Consider the following 21,087-nt stretch of genomic DNA (forward strand, 5'->3'; position numbering starts at 1 on the left):
TATAATGAAATAACTGAATATATGTGGAAGTCTTCACTGGATTGTCAGATTTCTTGAGGTCTACCTTGGGTTTTTTCTTTAAAATGTTAAAGGTAGATTATCTAATTTTTACCATGGTACTGATAATCCATCACAGAAAATATTTTTCGTCTCTAAGAAATTGATGAAATATTCAGATGTCAGAATTTATCTTTGAATTTTTTTCAGTTACACTACAGTGAAAGTACATTTCCAAGAAAGGCATATTTCTTGTTAGCAGTAAGTCCTTGACACTTTAGGTAACTAAAAAATACTTAATAAAATAGAACATTATTATTTATTCTCTAATAAAAAGCATTTCGTATCTGTAAGTTTATAAGTGATGCCCTTCCTGACTTTAACCTAATCCAGAGAATTAGGGCTACATGTAATTTCTTTTCTGAGCAGATATCTAAATGTGGCATAACACTTCAGTGCTCTTGTTTGTTTCTCTCCACTTGCTTCTATTGCTCAGGAAGCAGAGGATTTAACCTTGCAAGTGTTTATTGCAGAAGAAGATTCATACATTTTTAATTTTTTGCTAGCTCACATAACTACCAATAGTTTACACAGGAGAGGTCTGGATTGACTCACACAACATACAGTCCTGAAAATCAAAACCAATCAAGTGTTATGAACTAATCACTCAAAAAGATTAGTTTGAAAAGTCTGCTAATATTTAAATGGTGCAGGAATAGATTTCTCAGAGTACATTTTAAATTCTAAACATTTTCCTTATATGTACTGGTAATACATCCTTCTATGACTTTTTTTGAAAATAGAACTAAAACTGAATTTAATATCTAGGTGTTCTTGTGTGCATCATAGTTTCCTTTCTCCTGGACAAAGATCTACTTGCTGGCATATTCTTATATTCATCACAGATTACAGAATACTGTATTTTAAAATGTTGGTATGTCATATTGTTAGAATTATTTCTCTCCAAATCTGCCATTTATGATTACAAGATCTTCTACCTTTTCTCATCTCATATGTTTGATTTATTTACTCTAAGCTAGCAACAGTCATATTTTTAACTACCTTTGTAACAATCCAGTATCCTTTATTAGGACTATATATATGCAGTGAATACTATTCCTGCTGGTTCCAATTAAATTCTCTGTTCCTCACTGTATTAATCTGTTAACATTAATTTTGTGATTTCCATTCAAAATATGTTAATTTACTCTTTGCTTGTGACACCATGGACTGTTTGAGGATAAATTAAATATGACAAATATGACTCTGCCTTTTCTGTAGCATTTTAATGAGAAGGAAGAAATAGTTCTAAAATGCAATGATTTGTTTTCATAATACTAAAATTCAATCAGTATTCAAAAGTCCTAAGTAATTATAAGAAAACTTGAGTTTACTTCTCTTAAAATGTATTTTTGTGTATTTGGGGATGCAGTTACGCACAAGAAAAAGTAGTCTGTGGATGGAATGAGTTATTTTGTGATGGAAATATTTTAAAGTGAAATGTTTTTCATTCCCTTTTTTTTCAATTATTTTGACAAATACAACAGTTTTGTCAAGAATAAACTTTTTTGTTGCATTCTCTTTACCATGCATAGCAATAGCTATTACATTCTCCTGATTATATGGTAACATCACTCATATATCAATTTAATAGTATAGTGTTTCTTGCTATATTTCTAGTTTCTCAAAAGTATACACTTTTAAAAGTATTAATATTTATGCTTTGACAATGGTGAATGTTTCCACATCATTATATCCACCTCCTAATCTTAAATTAAAAGGTAATCATGAGTGTAGTTACACAGTGGTGTAAAAAGTCAGCTTTGCGTCTACTTACTGTAGAAGGACAGTGAACAATCTGGGTAAAGAACTATCATAAGGTGGTGGCAGAGTATGTTGGTGTACTTTAGTAGACTTTTGGATCATCTAGGATATCATTTGAGTATTGTGCAGAATATTCATATGCTTTTAGTGGGTTTGCATTATGCTCCAAAACTTCTTTATTATGCCGCACAAACTACCAATCATTACTCATTGCAAGAAAGTGTTGGGTTAAATTCTGGACTTTAAAACACTAAGGAGTATTCATAATTTCACATTTGGCACTTCCAGATATTTCTAAGAACATTATCACCATGAAGTTCTTTTTCCCAAAAGGAAATAGCTTTCACACAGAAGAGTAGCTGTGCATGAAACCTCTATATCCTTACAAAAAGCTCACTGCAAGAAACTCCAACTTCCCCTGTCTATTCCACCTATACTCTTCAACTCTGACCTAAAAGACTGACCTTAGAGAGCCTGTCCTTGAGAGGCTGACCTTAGAGGGTTTCTTCTAACACTTCTGTTTAGACTGTGAGCAAGGTAAAAAATTGCTGTCAAGTCTTCTTTTGCTTTACTGGGACTATCCTCTAGAAACAGGACTGAAAACACGGGATCATATCACATCATCTGCTGGATGGATAGTCCAGCGTGTATCAGTCAAATATGAACAGGAGCTGAGCTGCTGACTGGTGAATAGCTTTTGATAGGTTTGTCAAACCTCTGCCCTCCTATATCTGTCCTAATTTTGTAATTTAATTATCAGTTTGCAGTGTTTAGAAATACTTAGATGCCATTTGGAGATAGCAATCAGCTGTTTTTTATAATAACAGGTACAAGTAACAGGCATGAGAACTCAAGATGGATTAGAAAAATTTACTCAGGTATATAAATTTCTCATCAAAACTCAACTAATTAATTACATTTTGTTTTAGGTATTCACTGGGATATTCACGGCAGAAATGGTACTAAAGATAATTGCCATGGACCCTTATTATTATTTCCAAGAAGGCTGGAACATTTTTGATGGTATTATTGTTAGCCTTAGTTTAATGGAGCTTGGTCTTGCAAATGTTGAAGGATTATCTGTTCTTCGGTCATTCAGATTGGTAAATACCTTGAAAATTAAATATTTGCATGCAGTTGTCTCCAAAAAATGTGCTGATGTCTGTAAGAATTAATAGTATTGTAAAGAGATATTATACACTTAAATAGCTCATGCTAATTTTTATATATGCCTAATTTGCAAGCCATATTTGATAAGTACAAGTTTAAGGTGTTTGTCAATTGATATCCTTTGATATCTTTTGGTATCAAATTATTCTATGGACATCCTATCCTACTGATATCCTTTGCCATCATAAGACTAACTGCTACCTTTCAGAATGTTGTAAATCTTCATTATATTGATTTCATTAAGATTCATCAAAGCTGAATATCTGTGAAAACATACATATTTCCACCAGCATAAAGAATCATAGCATTTTTAGTCTTTATATTGTGAACATTACTCAGTGTTACTCATAAAGCCCCTAAGTATATCCTCTTTTCATGACATTTATTTTAATGGGCACTGAGAATAAACATTTAGTAGCTCCATTACATATAACAAAGAGTCATAGCAATCTGTCTTTAGGAAAACACATTGAAATAGTATTGAGCTTCTACTAGAAATGGCTTTTCTATAGGAATTAGTATTGTACACAAACTAATTTATAGGTATGTTTACTGGAGGCACAAGATTCATGATTTAAAAGTCTGTATTACTGAGAGTTATCACATTACTTGAAAACCTAGGTTATCTCCTAATATGTAATGTGGGAAGTAGTGACTTAGTTTATTAGCACCAGTTGCAATGGTACCCAATTTCACATACCATAATTTGGGTACTGAATATTATTTTTAAATTAGTGTTTATGATTTGAATGGACATCACAATATCAGCATCAAATTATTGCTTCAAATATTGTCCTCTAAGACTGGAAGATCTAATGTGGTGCTGAGGGAAATGTGGAACCAAGCCAGCAAAGGTGTAGTGAAGGTAACAAAAAGAGTACAAACTTCTAAAATTTCTTTAAGAATTGTTCAGTCATCATCTGTAAGTGGATGTTTAAAAATATTAAAATCAAATATGGTACAGACATAAATTATGGGTTTTTTTCTATGTGCATCACTAAGATGAAATGCTGAACACTGCAGTTTAGGCAAATACTCCATGCTGCATGCTTTCCATTAAAAAAATAATATGTTCCTACTGAGGAACAAATTAATCTACAGAAATTGATATGCTCTGCTAAACAACTTGGACCTAGCTGCTATTTCATAACTAACACTAATGATTCTTCTGTATTTTTGTTTTTCAGCTTCGAGTTTTTAAATTAGCAAAATCTTGGCCAACTCTAAATATGCTGATTAAGATTATTGGCAACTCAGTGGGGGCTCTGGGGAATCTGACCCTGGTGCTGGCCATCATTGTGTTCATTTTCGCTGTGGTTGGGATGCAGCTGTTTGGGAAGAGCTACAAGGAATGTGTCTGCAAGATCTCCAGTGACTGTGTGCTTCCACGCTGGCACATGCATGACTTTTTCCACTCTTTCTTGATTGTGTTTCGAGTGCTGTGTGGAGAATGGATAGAAACGATGTGGGACTGCATGGAGGTTGCAGGCCAAACCATGTGCCTTATTGTTTTCATGCTGGTCATGGTGATTGGAAACCTAGTGGTAAGTGATGAACATTTTTGAACATTAACTCTGCTGCAAAATGTACATAACTTACAGCTAGGCAATGAAAATGTTTGTCATACTTCTGTTTAGAATTAAAAAGTAAATCTGAATGTGTGAGATTTTGGGTAGAAACATATGATGATTCCCTTCTCCCCCTTTTCACTCATTTCCATACACTGAAGTACTGTTACTATGGGTCCAGGAATTTAGGAATACACCAAAATGTCAAATGAAACATCATATCATGGGAGCACTGCAGCTAATTTAGAGGTGCTGTTTAAATCCAAATGTCTTCCTAACTACTCTTGAAATAATAAAGCTTATGCTGCACTAGCTCCTCGGTAGCTGCTTCTCTGGAGAAAAAAAAATCTAACGGATTTTCTTACACCCATTACAGTTAATTCCAGCAATAATACTTCTGACTTAATAAAGTATAATGTAGCTGTTCTTATATAGAATATCTTGAATTTAAGTGCTGAACTTTTGGGCTTGTTTAGGTGTAAAAACCAGAAAAATAGAGTGATTGAACATCCATCCTAAAATTGTGTTTGAAAGCTTCTAACTCAAAATTATAGAAGAAACCTTTACAGAAAAATTTTTATTCAAGCTGACAAGTTAAAATGCCAAATTGGCAAAGACTGAATTGGTGAGAGCTTCTTGGAAATCAGGATTATAATTGGAATGCACCATTTACACTTTTATTTTTAAGTGTCTTTTACTGTTGGTCTTTGTAGTTCATTCTGATATGCCTAAAGCTATATTTCATTACCTGTCAAAATTCTCTTCCTTTAGTGATATATTTTAACAATCTAAATTTTTACAAAATAGAATGCAAAATGTTTGTATCCTAGTCATTTACATGACCTTGCAATCTTAACATTATATCAGCAGAAATGTGCAGAGCCCCAGAAAGTTATTTATGATTATTGATTTATGATTAGCTTCAGCACTGAACTACTGTTTCAGATTCATATTCTCTTCTTTCTTCCAAGTGTCTTTCTACTTCAGGGTTCTTTTCTGGAATTGTGAAAATCTGCAGAATTAAATCTCAGAGAGAGTACAAATGAGAGACCTAACGCATTTAACAATGGGGAAGTTTGTTTATGCCATTTTGCCATATCATGACAACTTTTGATGCCTGGTGGTATATCAGACTGAAAGTATGAAATTATTAATTGCTTGTAAGCTTTAGTGAAATAGCTACAGTATATAGGAGTATATTAAAACAACATTAATGATGTTTGAATTCTGAAGCAATAAAGCACAGTCCTCAGGCAATACTGGTGCTAAGATTGTCACCTGCTGATGAAAGAAGTCCATTTTATTTTAAATTCCTACATAAGAGCAAATAAAATTTTCATTTTTTGCCAAGTGAAAAAGGAAAAAATCCAATTACAAATAATATAGTATTATTATAAATGAGATTAAAGTGTAAAAGTAATTTTTAAATATTCCATTTATCCTTTTATGACAAACTTTATAGAATTTAAGAGACAAGCCCAGAATTAACAGAAAATCAGACTCATGGTATAATCTTTCACACAGTAGTTGGAAAGTATAAGTAGGTTATCATAGCATTAACTGATACAAGTTTCTAAAATATCTGCATCATAGAAAGCTATCTAATTTTACAAATCATGTTTATTTAATTCTATTTAAATTCCAAGTGATTTTAAGAGATTTACACAGAAGCCTTTCAAACCTCTGACAAATGTGTATAGCTAGAATTTTTATAACTTTTTTTTATTTTAGAGTTTAAGTAACCATGCTGCTTCAAAGATCAAAAGTTTAAAATATTTAGGTATTAGCTTGTGTGTTTTCATCTTCTGAGTGAATACTGATCAAAACAAGTAAGAAGATCTTTTGCAATTTAAGGTGTTATATGGTTGTCCAAAATTAGTGAATGTTGTTTTTCAAAACATTGTGTCCTATTTGACAGCATGCTGTAAAATACTCACTTCTTATATGTATGCATTTATTATACAGCTGTATTCTCTCATCTTTTAGGTATTGAACCTATTTCTGGCCTTGCTGCTGAGCTCATTTAGTTCAGACAATCTTGCTGCTACCGATGATGATAATGAAATGAACAATCTCCAGATTGCTGTGGCAAGGATTCAGAAGGGAATAGATTATGTTAAAAAAAAGATACAGGAGTTCATCCAAAAAGCCTTTGTTAGAAAGCAGAAAGCTTTAGAGGAAATCAAAGCACTCGAAGAGCTAAACAACAAGAAAGACAGCTGCATTTCCAATCATACTGCTGTTGAAATAAGCAAAGATCTGAATTGTCTTAAAGATGGGAATGGAACCACCAGTGGTGTAGGCACAGGCAGCAGTGTAGAAAAATACGTAATCGATGAAAATGATTACATGTCGTTCATAAACAACCCAGGCCTCACTGTGACAGTGCCAATTGCAGTTGGAGAATCAGATTTTGAAAATTTAAATACAGAAGAATTTAGCAGCGAATCTGATATGGAAGAAAGCAAACAGGTAGGATTTTTCATATCTTAACAATTAAATTGTAGTCACGCATTTACATATTCCTTAATTACATATTTAGAATTGTTTAAAAACTGTCTTATCCCATGTATTTACAATTCAAGAAAAAAAATTACACGATGGTATACTGGGGGGTCCTTAGCATTTCCATTTTTAATACTCTGTTTATTAGCATTTGGAAGATGTATATATATATGATTATTTCTTTCACAATTTTATGAAACTTGAGCTAGTCCTAAAACCTCACAAAGCATTCTTTCTGTAGTACCTATAATGTGATCAGGATTTATGGAATAAGAGTATTGTAGAAGTCTAAGGAACAATCAAGGGTATACAACTTTGCATACCCAATCCAATATAAATGGAGAAAAAATATTTTTTTCTATATTTAGCGTAATTCTAAAAATTAACCCTGAGACATCATAAAGCAGTGATATATTCCGATTAACTAAAAAGTGTTGTGAATAATATTCACACAGATTTTGGGTTCAGAGACTATGGCTGGCTGAACTGAAGTAATCCAGATACCAATCAATGTCATGGTAAAGCAGTATCTCAAGTTATCCTGGAGAGCGGAATAATTTTGTGATATAGATGCATGTGGAAACAGTTTACTTGAAAGCCTTAAGCTATTATTATTGTGCAAAGAGACATTTGGTCTAAAAACCAGAAGCCATGTGCCTCAGAATATAAGTGGCTCAAATACCATAAGAGATCATGAACAGGTGATAATGGTATTCAAGGAAAAATCTGTATGTTGGAGTAATGATCAATGACAAGCTACTAAATGCATTAGCAGAATATAATTACATTCAATGTCATTAGAAAGGTAGGAACTGTAAGGTTTAAGGCATCAGGAACCATGGATAAATATGTTGTCAATTAGGAGTTATGATGTTGTGTGATACAGAAGGGTTTGTTTACCGTAAAGAAAGCTCTTTGAAAAAGAAGCCCTGCACTCATGACTGTATCATAGCTGCAGAGCTGCCATATTTGCAAATAATGCTGTATTCCTCAGCAAACTATACCACATAACATTAATGGATAGCCATTATCCAAGTTGATCATAGTATAGGTTTTTTGCTAAAGAACATAAAGGAGCATAAAGAGTGTGTGTTTATTTGCAACTGCAAAGAAGGTTACTCTGCATAACAATTGTAAGGTTAAGAGCAAGATATTCTATCATCTGAGTTGCTCAGTTATGAGACATTTTCAATGCAGATGTATAAGATAGTATAGCTGTAGTGCTTATCCATGACAATTTAAGAATATGAGCGGAAGCGTAAAGTGATATATGAGATCAACTGGTATCCAAAAAAAGGCTTTCAGAGTGACTCTGGGTCTGAGAGTTAAGTATTTTTCATGTAAACTGATCTAATAAAAGTTAATTGTCTTTTCCAATGAACCTTTAGCAGTCTTCTAAGCCTTTTCATATATTCTACTGTTTTTAAAAATGACATTTTACTATAAGTTTTCTGCTTTCCTTGTGGTTAGTTTTGATAAATAGAGTGATGAGTGCCTTCCTAGTAACTCCAACTTATGAAGTTACATGCCTAAAAATTTCCTGAATATCTGTTACTTTTTTAAAAGTTTATAATATGCATTAGGAAGCTGGGAGGCTTATAAGCTGTGCAGATGCTAAATGTGTGGTTATGTGACATGTTAGCCTCAGCAGCAGAGCTGGCTTGGGAAGTTCCCGTCCACACCTGGCTCCTGATCTTCTGTCAGTCTTTACCACTTTCTCTGCTACTGTAAGGTCTGTACTATAAGGCATGTCACTGGAGTGATGTAAGTTAAATAACGTCATCCCTTAGGTATTATTTGTTTATTTCTTCTTTAAGATAGATTGAATGGTTCAGTTTACAGTGTACTGCCATATTCTATCAGAACAGCTGAGGACAAAACAAAATGCCATGCAAAAGCAGAAAATCCTCTGCTTTCCAAGTGAGTATATAAGTACACCCCACAGAAAACAGAGTAAAAGCACTTGTGCAGAGTTCTGAATGATACCAATTTCAAGCTGATTTTCACAAGTCAATTGTGCTGTTCATTCCCATCTCTGCTTGGTTCGGGCATCATGCTTTTTTCTTCTAAGGCCATCCTGAAGTTTCAGGACCATAATAAATCAAAACATATTTTGCCTTTTTTTATGGACCAATCCAAAAGTCTGTACAAGCAATCTGAAAGTGAAGATTCCAGGTGACTGTGGGAAATCTGCCAGTAAATGATGGATAGTGTTTATATTAAGAACTTGTGGAGACATTTTCAGTGGGGATAGCCTAAGTTTAGGACTTCTGTGGAGCCTCAAGATTTCCATAGAATGTAATAATCAAATAATCACTACCATTGTGAAGCTGGAGCAATAATGCTTCCCTCAAGTTCTGCTCACACACAACTGTTCAGCCTTTAACTGTCTGACATGTATTCATACAGTGCAAGTGTGCATATTGTGAACAGTATCTAATAAAACAGGAAGTTCTTAGCAGTGCCCTGAAAATTGTGAATTCTATATTAATTGCAGTTTTGGTTCTGGATTCCTTATTCCATTCCTTCTGCATAATTTTAAGGGAAAGGATAAAGTGCCTTTTTTTAGTGTGTGTATAAAGATCCACTGCTCTGGTAATATACGAACAGATGTTATGATGCATGACAGGAATTTGTGAAGATTTCCAATCTTCTCCTACTAAGACAACAGTACTGTTGAATCTTTTGCTGCCTTCTGATTGTCTTTTGAGGAAGATAAAGAGTATGTTGGCTCACTGTTTAAGTTACCTGTCTAGAACAGTACACCATCATTTGCTTTATTTTGCCTCTTAAGGGATACCACTCAGACAACATTCCTGCTAGGAGAAGGCCTGGTCTGCAAAAGGAGGGGTAAGAGATGGAGCAGAACTTTCCCTGCCTTAACTGTGGCAGTACTCAGAACTTAAAATACCTTCAGGAAATATCCCCTTTAATAACTTTTTATTTAACAACAGAGCTGTGGGAAGCTAGATCTGCACAAAAACTGTAAAATGAACCTTTTTTTTTTCTGGTGTCTTACTGACTGTCACTGATGTTAAGAGCAGAATGATTATTTAAAGTCTGTCAGCAATAACAGGTCATGCTAGAAGTGGGGCAGGGGCTGTGTGCTCCTGAGGAATATGCCAAGAGCAGGTAATTACTATAGAAATTGTAACTGTGGGTGAACAAATTGTGATTTGTCCTAGTTTTATTATCAGATATACTATGGTGTGAAATAACTCTAGCCACAAAGTTTAATTTGGAAGGCTGGTTCTCCCCCCCACCTTCACAAAAAATACCTTCTAACTAATTTGCTAGTTAATAACTTCCAAAATCTGCCATAATCTATTCTGGAACTTGGTTGCAAGTTCCAGACCTAAACAAGATCTTTCTAACACATATGATTAGAAATTGGGGAAGTCTCAGTTTGGATAAAACAGAATAACATTTATTAGATTTAAAAGTTACTCACTGCTTTAGAGTGATAGTTGGCTGAAAGTACCTGAAAGAAGTGAACATTTCATTGATACTTTGAAGGATGATTTTTTTTAATATCTCCTATCAAAAATTAGATGTGGAATACCCAGTGAAATAACCATGAGAAATAACTGATTGCTGCTCTGAAAACAAGATACTCAAGATAATTATCTTTGAAGATAATAAGAAAATTAGAAGTAACTAAAGGGGATAATTTAGTGGTTTTTAAAGTTAGCATTGTGGATACTGTTCCTATTATAAAATACGCCTGCTAATCAGTCAAATGAATGGACTATGTCAATCTTACCAAACATAAGACTCCTAACTATTGTATTTCTGTACCAATTAAGAACTGTTCATTATATCCAAATCACAACTTTATGAATAAATTTTTGGATTTCAACATGGAAAAGTAATTTCAAAGACATTAATCAGTTATGGAAATCTTATTTCACCACGAAAGAAATACATATGCCTATAGGCCTCTCTCAATCAGAATTCCATGTACAGTTAGTACAAATTCAGATTGGAGAAGTAAGGCAGTTCAATTAACTCCTGAAATTGCAACAGATGGTTTTAATAAAATTAAAAATAGCTTTCAATCATCTAATCCACTGAATTTTCAAAACAAAGAATAAGTTCAGTTTTGTGATTGGCTTCACCTAGTGCCTTTGTGCTTAGGTGAAGTAAAAAGACAAGAATACAGTTACTGCATTCCCAAAAGTTAAGCATTACCATTGGGCTTCAATAAATTTCTTAGCCAAAACATACCCAGTAGTGATCTGCTCAATTTGTTGGATGATTTTGTATCACATTTCTTTTAACATATCCAACAATCTAAATTCCCCTTTTCTAAAACTGACCAATTCTGGGACAGTATCTTCAAAAGTCACAGATTCTTTAAATTATGGACTAGCTGTGGATATCTAATGAATGAAACCACATCTCTGTTGGATACACTGATGGGCCACTGTGTAGACACTGATCCAAGCCTCTTTTGAAACAATTAGAGAGAGATTGTAGAGTCAGAAGTATACAGCATACTAAATCTAAACTAGAAACTTACACAATATGATACTTCATCACATTTAATATGGACAGAAATTAAAGAGGTTTATTTTCATTGGGATCTATAAATTCTACCACCATTATTAGAGGATGAAGGAGGAATGGGAAGACGTGTATCTTCAAAGTCTTTTGCTTACTGTATGTGCATTTTTTGCAAATAAAAGAGACAATCACATAGTCAGTTCAATGAAGACTAGAACATTAAACCAAAAAAACCCTTAAAATTTTCATTAATATGAATTAAGCACTATATAAACACTGGAATACTTTCCAAACCTGCTAACCATGTCTTTATTAATTTAATTCATCGTATTTTTATTTATGAATCACAATTTCAGAGTGTGGATTATTAGGTCTAGCTTCTTCATTTCTTCTTTCTCTAAAATAAACTAAAGTTCTGCAGAAAAGTTTGTTGATCATTTCAGGTGGTATGTATTTCCCTTTTTGCCAACTGATCATAAAATATTTAATAATTATGTTTTAAGTGTGTTAAAGCCATGTTTGAATTAGAGATTCCAAAAAGAGGAAAACTAGAGATCCTGTGTCTTGAACTTCACTACCTACCATTCTTACTTCTCACAGGGGTAAAACCAAGCTGGAGCAATCAAGAATGCAGCTCTGGTGCTTTTTAACCAGGTAGAGCAACGTGTCACCACTTTCACACAGGTTACCTAAGCAAGTTATACATATATATGTATATATATATATAATCACTTTTTAATGGATTTTGACTGGCCTGCATGCTATTCAGCTATGTACCTTCCCTATCCATTGCAAGACAGTAGAAACATGCACAGCTGCTCTCTGCTGAGTCATGGGACTCACATCACAGCATGGTCAGGCGGGATTGGCAACCCCAACAGACATTTTTTAACTCTGCTAATGATTTTTCTGGATATTTTAATATAATCTCTAGCAATAACTGCATGCTCTACAGGTTTTGAAGTATGGATCATAAAAGTACTGGAATGTTATATGTTAAAGAGGCCAAAGAAAAAGGGAGCATGCATAGTTTTTAAAAAATAAAAACAACCCTTTTTGATTCAGCCCTTATAAATGTAAATGTAACGATTACTGCCACAACTTCAGCTCCTTACTGAATAACATTTAAACTATTGCAGTAGCTTCTTACATAAAAATTACACTGTTATACTTTTAAATCTACAGTGCACTGTAATGCAAATCTTCAAGATGCTACAAACTACGTTCTGTATTCATTTGGGCAGTGCATATCTTGAGTTTTATAAACTGTAAGTAGAGCAAACAGTTTTATAATTGCTAAAACTATACTTAGCAAATAACCGCCCTTAAAAAACTCTCAAAGCAAACCATTTTACAAATACACTTCTTAAACTTTAAACTCCTTCATAATTAATGGTATTTTGGAATGTGTTTCACAATAGCAGTCTGTGACTGAGTTGGGGGACTTGGTGTAAATTAGAAAGACTATGGAGTAGTCAGCATAATTTTTATAAAATTCCATATATATTTACCCTAGGTTTATTTCATTATAGGCAAGTATAAACTCCATTGATGCATAATTGGCAGAGCCTTCAGGAACAGGGACAGCAAATATTGCACAGGAGCCAAAGGTACATGAAACTAAGGAAGTCAAATTATCCTGATAAAACTAGGCATCAGAATTTTGTTGGGATTGAGATATCAGTCTTGATCTTTGAATCAGCAGGATTCAAAGTTGTTTCCTCAGGCAGAGTCTCACTGGCTTCAAAAGGTTAACTAAATGGTTTTCTACTAAAACTAAATGATTTGGATTATAGCGTAATATGATCTACCTATACTATATCATAGTATAAACTGTCCAGAGATGCCAAAAGATATTTATATTGGTGTGCATTCTGAAAATTCTCAGATTTTACTCATTAGATTTTAAACCAAGATATGCTTCAAACTTCAAATAAAACTCTAAGGAAAGAGATTTTTAAAGTGGTTTTCTTAATATTATATAAAAGTCAAATATTGTAAGATCTGAGATTTAAAGACAGTTTAGAATCACTTTGGAATCATTGATCCCCATTATTTTATATTTTGTCACTCAATTACAGTGCAGCTTCCAAGATTCAAAGGATAAAATCAAATGGCTGAATTACTAAAGGCAATTTGTAATGGCTGAATCCCTTTATTCTATTGTCACTTGAATCATGAAGCCGTTTGTAAAGCTTAAAATTTTAGTAGCCTGCTCTTGCTCTTATTGAAATCTAGAATAAATCAAATGAGAGCAAGACCGGGTCTTAAGTGAATGCATTTTCTTGTAAATGGGCACATTAACATGCTGTTGGTCAAAGCTTGTTTTAATGATCTAAGCTGTTGAAAAGAGATGCACTGCTCTGAAAGGACAGTATGAAGGCTGATTATACATATATTAACCAAGTATTTGGGTTGGTGATGAAGCATTTTTTTATGTTATATCCTGTACAATTATAATACTATTTTCAGAAAAATATAATCCCATTGAGATAGTCTTATTTTTTATTTTATTTGTGTGTGTGATTTTCACAGTATTGCTCAGGCTTCTGCTCTAGTCAAGCATGTTGTTTTGCTGATTCAGGCCTTGAGAATGCTGCATCATAAGCAATTGCTTTCAAATGTATCCTTGTAAAGGAAAATGTGATATCACTGAAGATGCAAATAAATATTTGTAGGGCATGGCGTGTTCTAAAGGCTGATAATCACATTTACGAGGTGAAAAGAAGATTGTATCAATCCATCATGTATCTTGAGTTTCCTGTTAGTTTTATTGCTAGAAAAAAAGGATCATTAAAGTCACCTTATTTAAAATGCAAAGGTTCTTTCCTAATTTAGGATCTTGAAGCAAAGAAGAGGAGTTTTATTAACTTAATGAGGTTTTTTTTATAATGTAATCATTCGAGATTATTTGAAAAATAATGAAGAGAATGCTTTATGTGAAAAATGAAGAGAATTTTAGTAGGTTTTGTTTGTACTAATTATAAATTGCACTTCTGTCACTTGGATATTAGCAGCTATGCTGACAGGACTATCTGCAACAGAGTTTATATGGGAAGATGCAGTTAAAAATTTGACTGCATTTTAATTGGCACTCATGCAGGTTAATAATTGACGCTTACTATGAACCTTTATCTTGCTACTATTAAGTCAGTAATTGATTTCATGATGATGAATTGCGCCATGAATTAGTTTAATTTTCCTAACCTGAATGTGACAGATTATTATTTTCACAATATTTTGTTTTTATTTAATGAAGAAACTGCCTATAATTTAAGTGACAGGCTTCAGACTTCTTATTTCTTTGTATTACAATGATATATAATAAGACTTAATTCACAAATCTTATTTCCTTTTTAAAAGAGAGCCTTATGTATGGAATAAGGTGGTGTGCTAGGCTACATTAATGTACATTTTGGTCTGTAAATGTAATACAGAAAGCAAAGTTTAAAATATTCTCACTATACGTGGTACAAAATGTTTTAGTTCAGACTCACTGACCTACATGACCAGTAATAAAATTATTCCATTTAGAAGCAATATGGCTGTAACTATTTTACATATATAAATTTTGGAAATCATAGAGGAAGTGCAGTATGAAAAAGAAAACATGATATTTTAACATTTTTATGAAGCAAAAATTAACCATTGGAAACATCCAAATCTCAGTGTTTTTATCCAGATCTTTTCACATTTGTCAGCGTGATTTCCCATGTATGACAGATCATGATATTTAAAAAGGGAAAGAATGGTTTTCAAGTTCATACCTGTGTGCTTGTCAGAAAACTTTCTATTATGCGACAAGTCCTTTATTTTTGGTCACAATGCAGTAAGAGCCATGCAACCTCAAATCTGAGTGACCCTATACTGACTACATTTGTGCACATGTGTGAAGGACAGATTCTTGAAACTTAACCCTGAAATTATCCATCACCCAATGTGAATTTTTTTTTAAACTTCATTTATCTCATGTAAGAGTTGAATATGAGGAAAGAATTGCTTACCAAACTATATAAAGATATACATGCCATTTATTTCATTTCTGGCAGAAAAAAGTCCTTATCTCCCAATGCATCTTCCTGAAGAGACTGGGTTTTAACTGAAGAGTTAAATAAGTAGTTCTAATTTGCAGCAGTGTCTCTGAAGAAGACAATACATGGAAATGCCTCTTTAAAAAGTTATTTTCTATTATTTTCTCTTTGTTGTGAAATCATTAAACCATCTGAGCAGTATTTTTTTTTATATTCTAAAAATGTCACTGTCATGAAAACTAAATGTGAAAAGTTATTGGTATTAAGCATTCTCTCAAAAAAATTTGTAGAGAAAGGTCTTCATATAGGTCAAAGGGCATGACCAGATCTGCTTAGCTGAAACCACAAATCTAGTCTGTGCCCAAATACCCTTTTTTTACATCAGTGCCTGTAAAATTTGAAGTATTTAAGTTAGAGATGCATTCTAGATCCCCCTTGAAATTGCTGTGTATTACTGCTACATGGTATAAACAAGAAGTATTTCACTGCCATGCTTTTTTAAAGTTGCTTTCTGATTACAACCCTTATTTCAAAGTAGAAGAGAATGTATGTTGGATGAAAGCAATTAAAGACGTAAACAGTATTGACAACTGAAAACAAGTTACAAACTCTATGTCCAATTATTGCATTAGTTGTGTGCATCTTTAGCAGGTTTGTCCTTTCAAAATATGCTTTCTTAAAAGGACAAAATTATGGGCAGTCTTGCATGACTGATAAAACATCTTGATCTGATCCAAATTTCAGTGTACTTGGTAAAAAGTTACATAATTTCAGTTGCTTTATATCACTCTCTGGTTCTTGCACTTTTCAGATCTAGAAGTGCTTTTACCATAGTAAGGATTATAGTATTTCACTGTACACAGAAGTAGTAGAATGATAGAAAAATTCAGGATGGGAGGGACCTCATGAAGTCTCTCAATATGCACAAGAGACTGGAATGTAAAGAGGATGTTTTGGATCTGGTAATTTGTGCTTTCTGCAAAAATTAAATTGTGCAGAAATTTGCCATTAAATGACATTCAATTTGCAATTTTTTAATCCAGACATGGTGTATGTTTGTGAAAACACCATCTGTAGTGGACATGAAGATATACGTGGAACTTTCTGTTAGTTCATTTCACTGGGAAAACTAAGACGCATTTTCAGTGTAATCCAGTATAGTAAAGAAAATGAAATAACTGGAGAGTGTGGTACATTCAAGCTCTCCAGTTTTATTACTATTGAGAATACTTCAGAAGTATTATGGACCAGGTTAGTAGCCAAATTATATTTAATTGTTCCCTATGAGAAGATAAACTATACAATGTACATGTCATTATGTTTTTACTTATGGTGATGCGTATTTATCAGTATAAATCTATCATTCTTCAAAAGTCAGAGACTGGCATGATTTGATTCAGTATCATTTTTTACAGAATATGTATCTAATGTGAAAAATTGTTCTGTGGAACTTTACTTGCAGAAACTAAATGCATCCAGTTCATCAGAAGGCAGCACAGTTGATATTGCTCCTCCTGGAGAGGGCGAGCAAGCAGAAATTGAAAGTGAAGAAGCTCTTGAACCAGAAGCCTGTTTTACAGAAGGTTGTTGAATAACTCTTGACTTAAGAGATGTACTGGTAAAATGGCATTATTTCTAGGCATATTTAAATTCTTGAGACTTTCAAATCTGGTAGATCTTCATGACCTCAACAACAGAAAGAAAATAGCCTAGAAAGCTGGAAATCAGATGTGAAAACAAGGTTTTCCTAGGCTTTGAGTAACTTTACCTGCCTGGTCACAGCATACATCTTGTAGCTAAGAAACTTCATTAATTTTTCTATTCTTAAAATGCTTTTCACTTATTTGAAAGGGCCCTTGAAATTTGGAACAAATTAATTTTTGTGAGACTCCATCAATAAATGGAACAAGTTACATGCCAGTGGTCAAAGATATCAATGTTTTTGGATTGGCTTTACTCATAATTATGTCTACTATTGTCTGGTTTCTCTCCAAAATACCTATCTAAATTCAGATATACAACATCCTATAAAAGAGGATTCCAGTACTTAATTTAAAAAATTATTATAAAATTTGTCTACTACAGTATTGTATTAAAATTTGTATTCTACAGTAAATATTGACTTTGAAATAATTTGCTTTTGGATCCTAATATCTCTTAATCTAATGCAGGTTGCGTGCAGAAATTTCCATGTTGTCAAGTAAGTATAGAGGATGGCAAAGGAAAAATTTGGTGGAATCTTAGAAAAACCTGCTACAGCATAGTTGAGCACAACTGGTTTGAGACTTTCATTGTCTTCATGATTCTCCTCAGCAGTGGAGCACTAGTAAGTAGAAGAAAATTGCAGATGCTGAAATATTTAGATATCTCCTTAGAAGCAACAACAAAACTCAAAATTTCTTCAGAAAGACTTGTTTTGCTTGGAGCTGTATAAAACTACCTGCATTCCATCATTTCAGGATGGAATGAAACTTGGCCCAAACTTGAAAAAGTTTGCTAAATTTCACATGCACTTTTTTAGTGATACCTTTGGCCTACCACTGTAAAACTGGTGCATTTCTATTTAAGCCAGCATAGCTACTCAAGATTTAAATTGCCTGCCAATTTTCAGCATGTTTGTCAAAAGATTTAAGTACAAAGAGGCGCTGTTAACTGTGAATATATAGCTAAATCTATGATTTTAAATCCTTATTCCTTCTAGGATCAACCACTTCTTGGATTCTGCTTACGAAAGACCATACAAAAAATGGAATAATTACTTCATTCTGTTCCTTTTTTGGAGGCAGGAGATAGGAAAAAGTGTAACAGCAAATTAAACCTAACAACCACTTTCCAACAAGATCACATCACCCACCTTTCCAGCTTTACTCAAGTTGAACATTTACTACAGTATCAATGTGCATAGTGTACATTCTGGCAAATACATTGCTCTTTAATTTGACTTTTAGACATAAATTTGATTGATGGAGCATAGAAATGTAATCTCCCTAACCACTTTCTAGAATGGAATATACATATCTGGAACAGATTTTGTATAAGAAAGGGGGGGTTTTTTGTGGGTATATGTGAAAGTTTCTTAATACCCCAGTGGACAAAAATTCATGCTTTGAGTTTATTTCTTCATTCATTAGAAAAAAGAGGATATATATATATTCAACCCCAGACAGGGCAGAATACATAAAGTTGCTCCAATTTGTTGTATGGTTAAAGATGGGAAATACATAAGATACGAGGATGCAGAAGAACAAGGGGAAAGATTAGCTCTGACCTCCTTATTTTTTATTATTTATTCCTTATTTTTATAACATATATTCTGTGAAATATTAGTAATACCTGAATATATTTTTTTATAGGCATTTGAAGATATATATATTGAACAGCGCAAAACTATCAAAACCATGCTGGAATATGCTGACAAAGTTTTTACATATATTTTCATTTTGGAAATGCTTTTAAAATGGGTAGCATACGGTTTTCAAATATATTTTACTAATGCCTGGTGCTGGCTGGACTTCCTGATTGTTGATGTAAGTACACAGTCTTTAATATTGTAAAATTCACTATAGTAAAGTCCATTATGTTGTAAAACTAATTACTACTAAGTAATCTTCTTATAAACATGCAAAAATAATTCACACTGTATAGTTGTACGAAATTAGTAATAGCCTGCAGTCATCTGGATGTGTTATTTAAAGTGCCAGAAGGAAAAGGATGGCTGGCCATCCATTTGTTCATTCTTCATGGTTAATAATTTCATACCTGGGATGTATCAAACTCAAGATTTTATGAGGAAAAAAACAAGTTTGAAACATGCTACTTTTAATGGACTCTGATCATACTACCATATTGCTTAGCAAGTAAGACACTACATTGTACAAGTTTCTTCTATAAACACTGCAGCTTTGCAAGTGAAACAATACATTGGTCCTGATTTCATCTGAGTTCTCAGAACTTCATCCTCCAAAACTTTCCTGTTATAATTTTTAGTAAAGCATAAAGACACTGGCTATTTGGTCTAAAACTTAATTAGTTTTAACGGGCTGACAATCTGCAATAGATAAATCAGCTATGACTTGGCAGGGTTTATGACAGAAGAGAATACAAGGTTTCTTGGCTGTCTTCCCAGCTGTGATATACTTCTGTTCAAAGGCCTTGCTTATGTTGTCAGAAGGGATCAAAGCTGGTTTTACTCCCAGAATATTTTGGTCTCTTACCTTCACACATTATTGACCCAGCTCATTGGCTATACATGTTCTCAGTGTGGATGCCATCTCAGGGCAAATGTGCATTTATAGTAACTTCTGCCCAAACTACAATATTTCTTGAGAAGTTTGCATAAACCCTGGTCCCATGAATATTATTCTTTATGAATATATAATAGAAATGTATCAGATTTGTGACTGAAGAAAAAAAACCCCTAGGTAGATTGACCCGTAACTCAGAATGGAAGACCTTCACTTTTTTTTAACCTGTCCAAGTTAGTTTTGTTATACTGTTAATCTCTAGCTCTGTCCTGAAAATTTGCACTACAGGGGAGCACTGAGAATGATTTTCTTAAGAGGATGTTAATGCAGAAGACAGACAACTCATGTTTTAATTATTTTTTTCGTAACATAAACCTAAACAGATTATTCTAAGCCGTACTCCATGGTTTCTTAATAATAGTTTAGCCTCAGAGATACTGTTATCTGAGCAGGCTCTCAGAATTATAAAGAATATCATCATAAGTAAAGCAGCTTATTTTGCCAACTTTTTACCCATAATTGTTAATTTTATAAACAAAAGCATGACTAAATGAGATTGGAACCTTCTACTTTTGAAGAATTATATTCAATGTTCCAGAAAGTGGTAAAAAATGTCTTACTGTGCCTAACACTAATTCAGCAATTCCTTTAGCACCACCAGACAGCAGTTGCAAGAAATAATGATCTCATGTTATCTTCCTATAGAAAAGCAGAGAATCTACACTGCTTTAACAAGCAGTTTAAACAGGTATGATTCAGTGGCATTCACCCAGTGAGAACACCAGTGAGCCCTTCTTCATAAGAAGTGACTAAAGTTAATCAAATTGTTTAATTCCATCCTCTGAAATTATTCGAGTAAACACTGATAGTCCTTTAGGGCTTTGACCTTCAATATCTTACATACCTGAGTCTCTCACTATGAGAAATAGCCATAGTTGCTCTCAGTGATTGTGAATAAATTAGATTTTAATAATTACACAAAGAGATGGCAATTTTCAGCTGTCAGTTTACAACCATGACATATGACTCTTGGTACACCTGGCTATCTCAGTTTATGACCTTATCATGCCATATCTCCGTCCCACTCTTCTGCTACATGCAACAATAGCTGTAGCAAGGAGCAGATAGTTGGGTGGAGTGCCTTATCTACCCAAAATCACAATCTGGTAAATTAGTTCAAACATGTTTATCAGTGGTTTAAGCAAAGAGACTGAATTTTGGAAGCAGGCAGCGGAGAAGCAG

The 21,087-nt window shown here is 33.4% G+C and overlaps 1 protein-coding gene across 2 annotated transcripts in view; it reads left to right on the forward strand.

The window, feature by feature from the left end:
• Positions 1 to 21,087, forward strand: part of LOC141945321 (sodium channel protein type 2 subunit alpha-like) — a 77,929-nt gene that overhangs the window by 38,074 nt on the left and 18,768 nt on the right. For both annotated transcript variants that reach the window (XM_074873335.1, XM_074873336.1), the window contains 6 exons: positions 2,751 to 2,924; positions 4,179 to 4,535; positions 6,546 to 7,031; positions 17,064 to 17,184; positions 17,773 to 17,927; positions 18,955 to 19,128. In XM_074873335.1, the coding sequence (XP_074729436.1) occupies positions 2,751 to 2,924; positions 4,179 to 4,535; positions 6,546 to 7,031; positions 17,064 to 17,184; positions 17,773 to 17,927; positions 18,955 to 19,128 (1,467 nt within the window). The remainder of the gene's footprint in view (positions 1 to 2,750; positions 2,925 to 4,178; positions 4,536 to 6,545; positions 7,032 to 17,063; positions 17,185 to 17,772; positions 17,928 to 18,954; positions 19,129 to 21,087) is intronic.

This window comes from Strix uralensis, chromosome 6 (genome assembly GCF_047716275.1).
Source record: "Strix uralensis isolate ZFMK-TIS-50842 chromosome 6, bStrUra1, whole genome shotgun sequence".
In the NCBI taxonomy this organism is placed as follows: Eukaryota; Metazoa; Chordata; class Aves; order Strigiformes; family Strigidae; genus Strix; species Strix uralensis.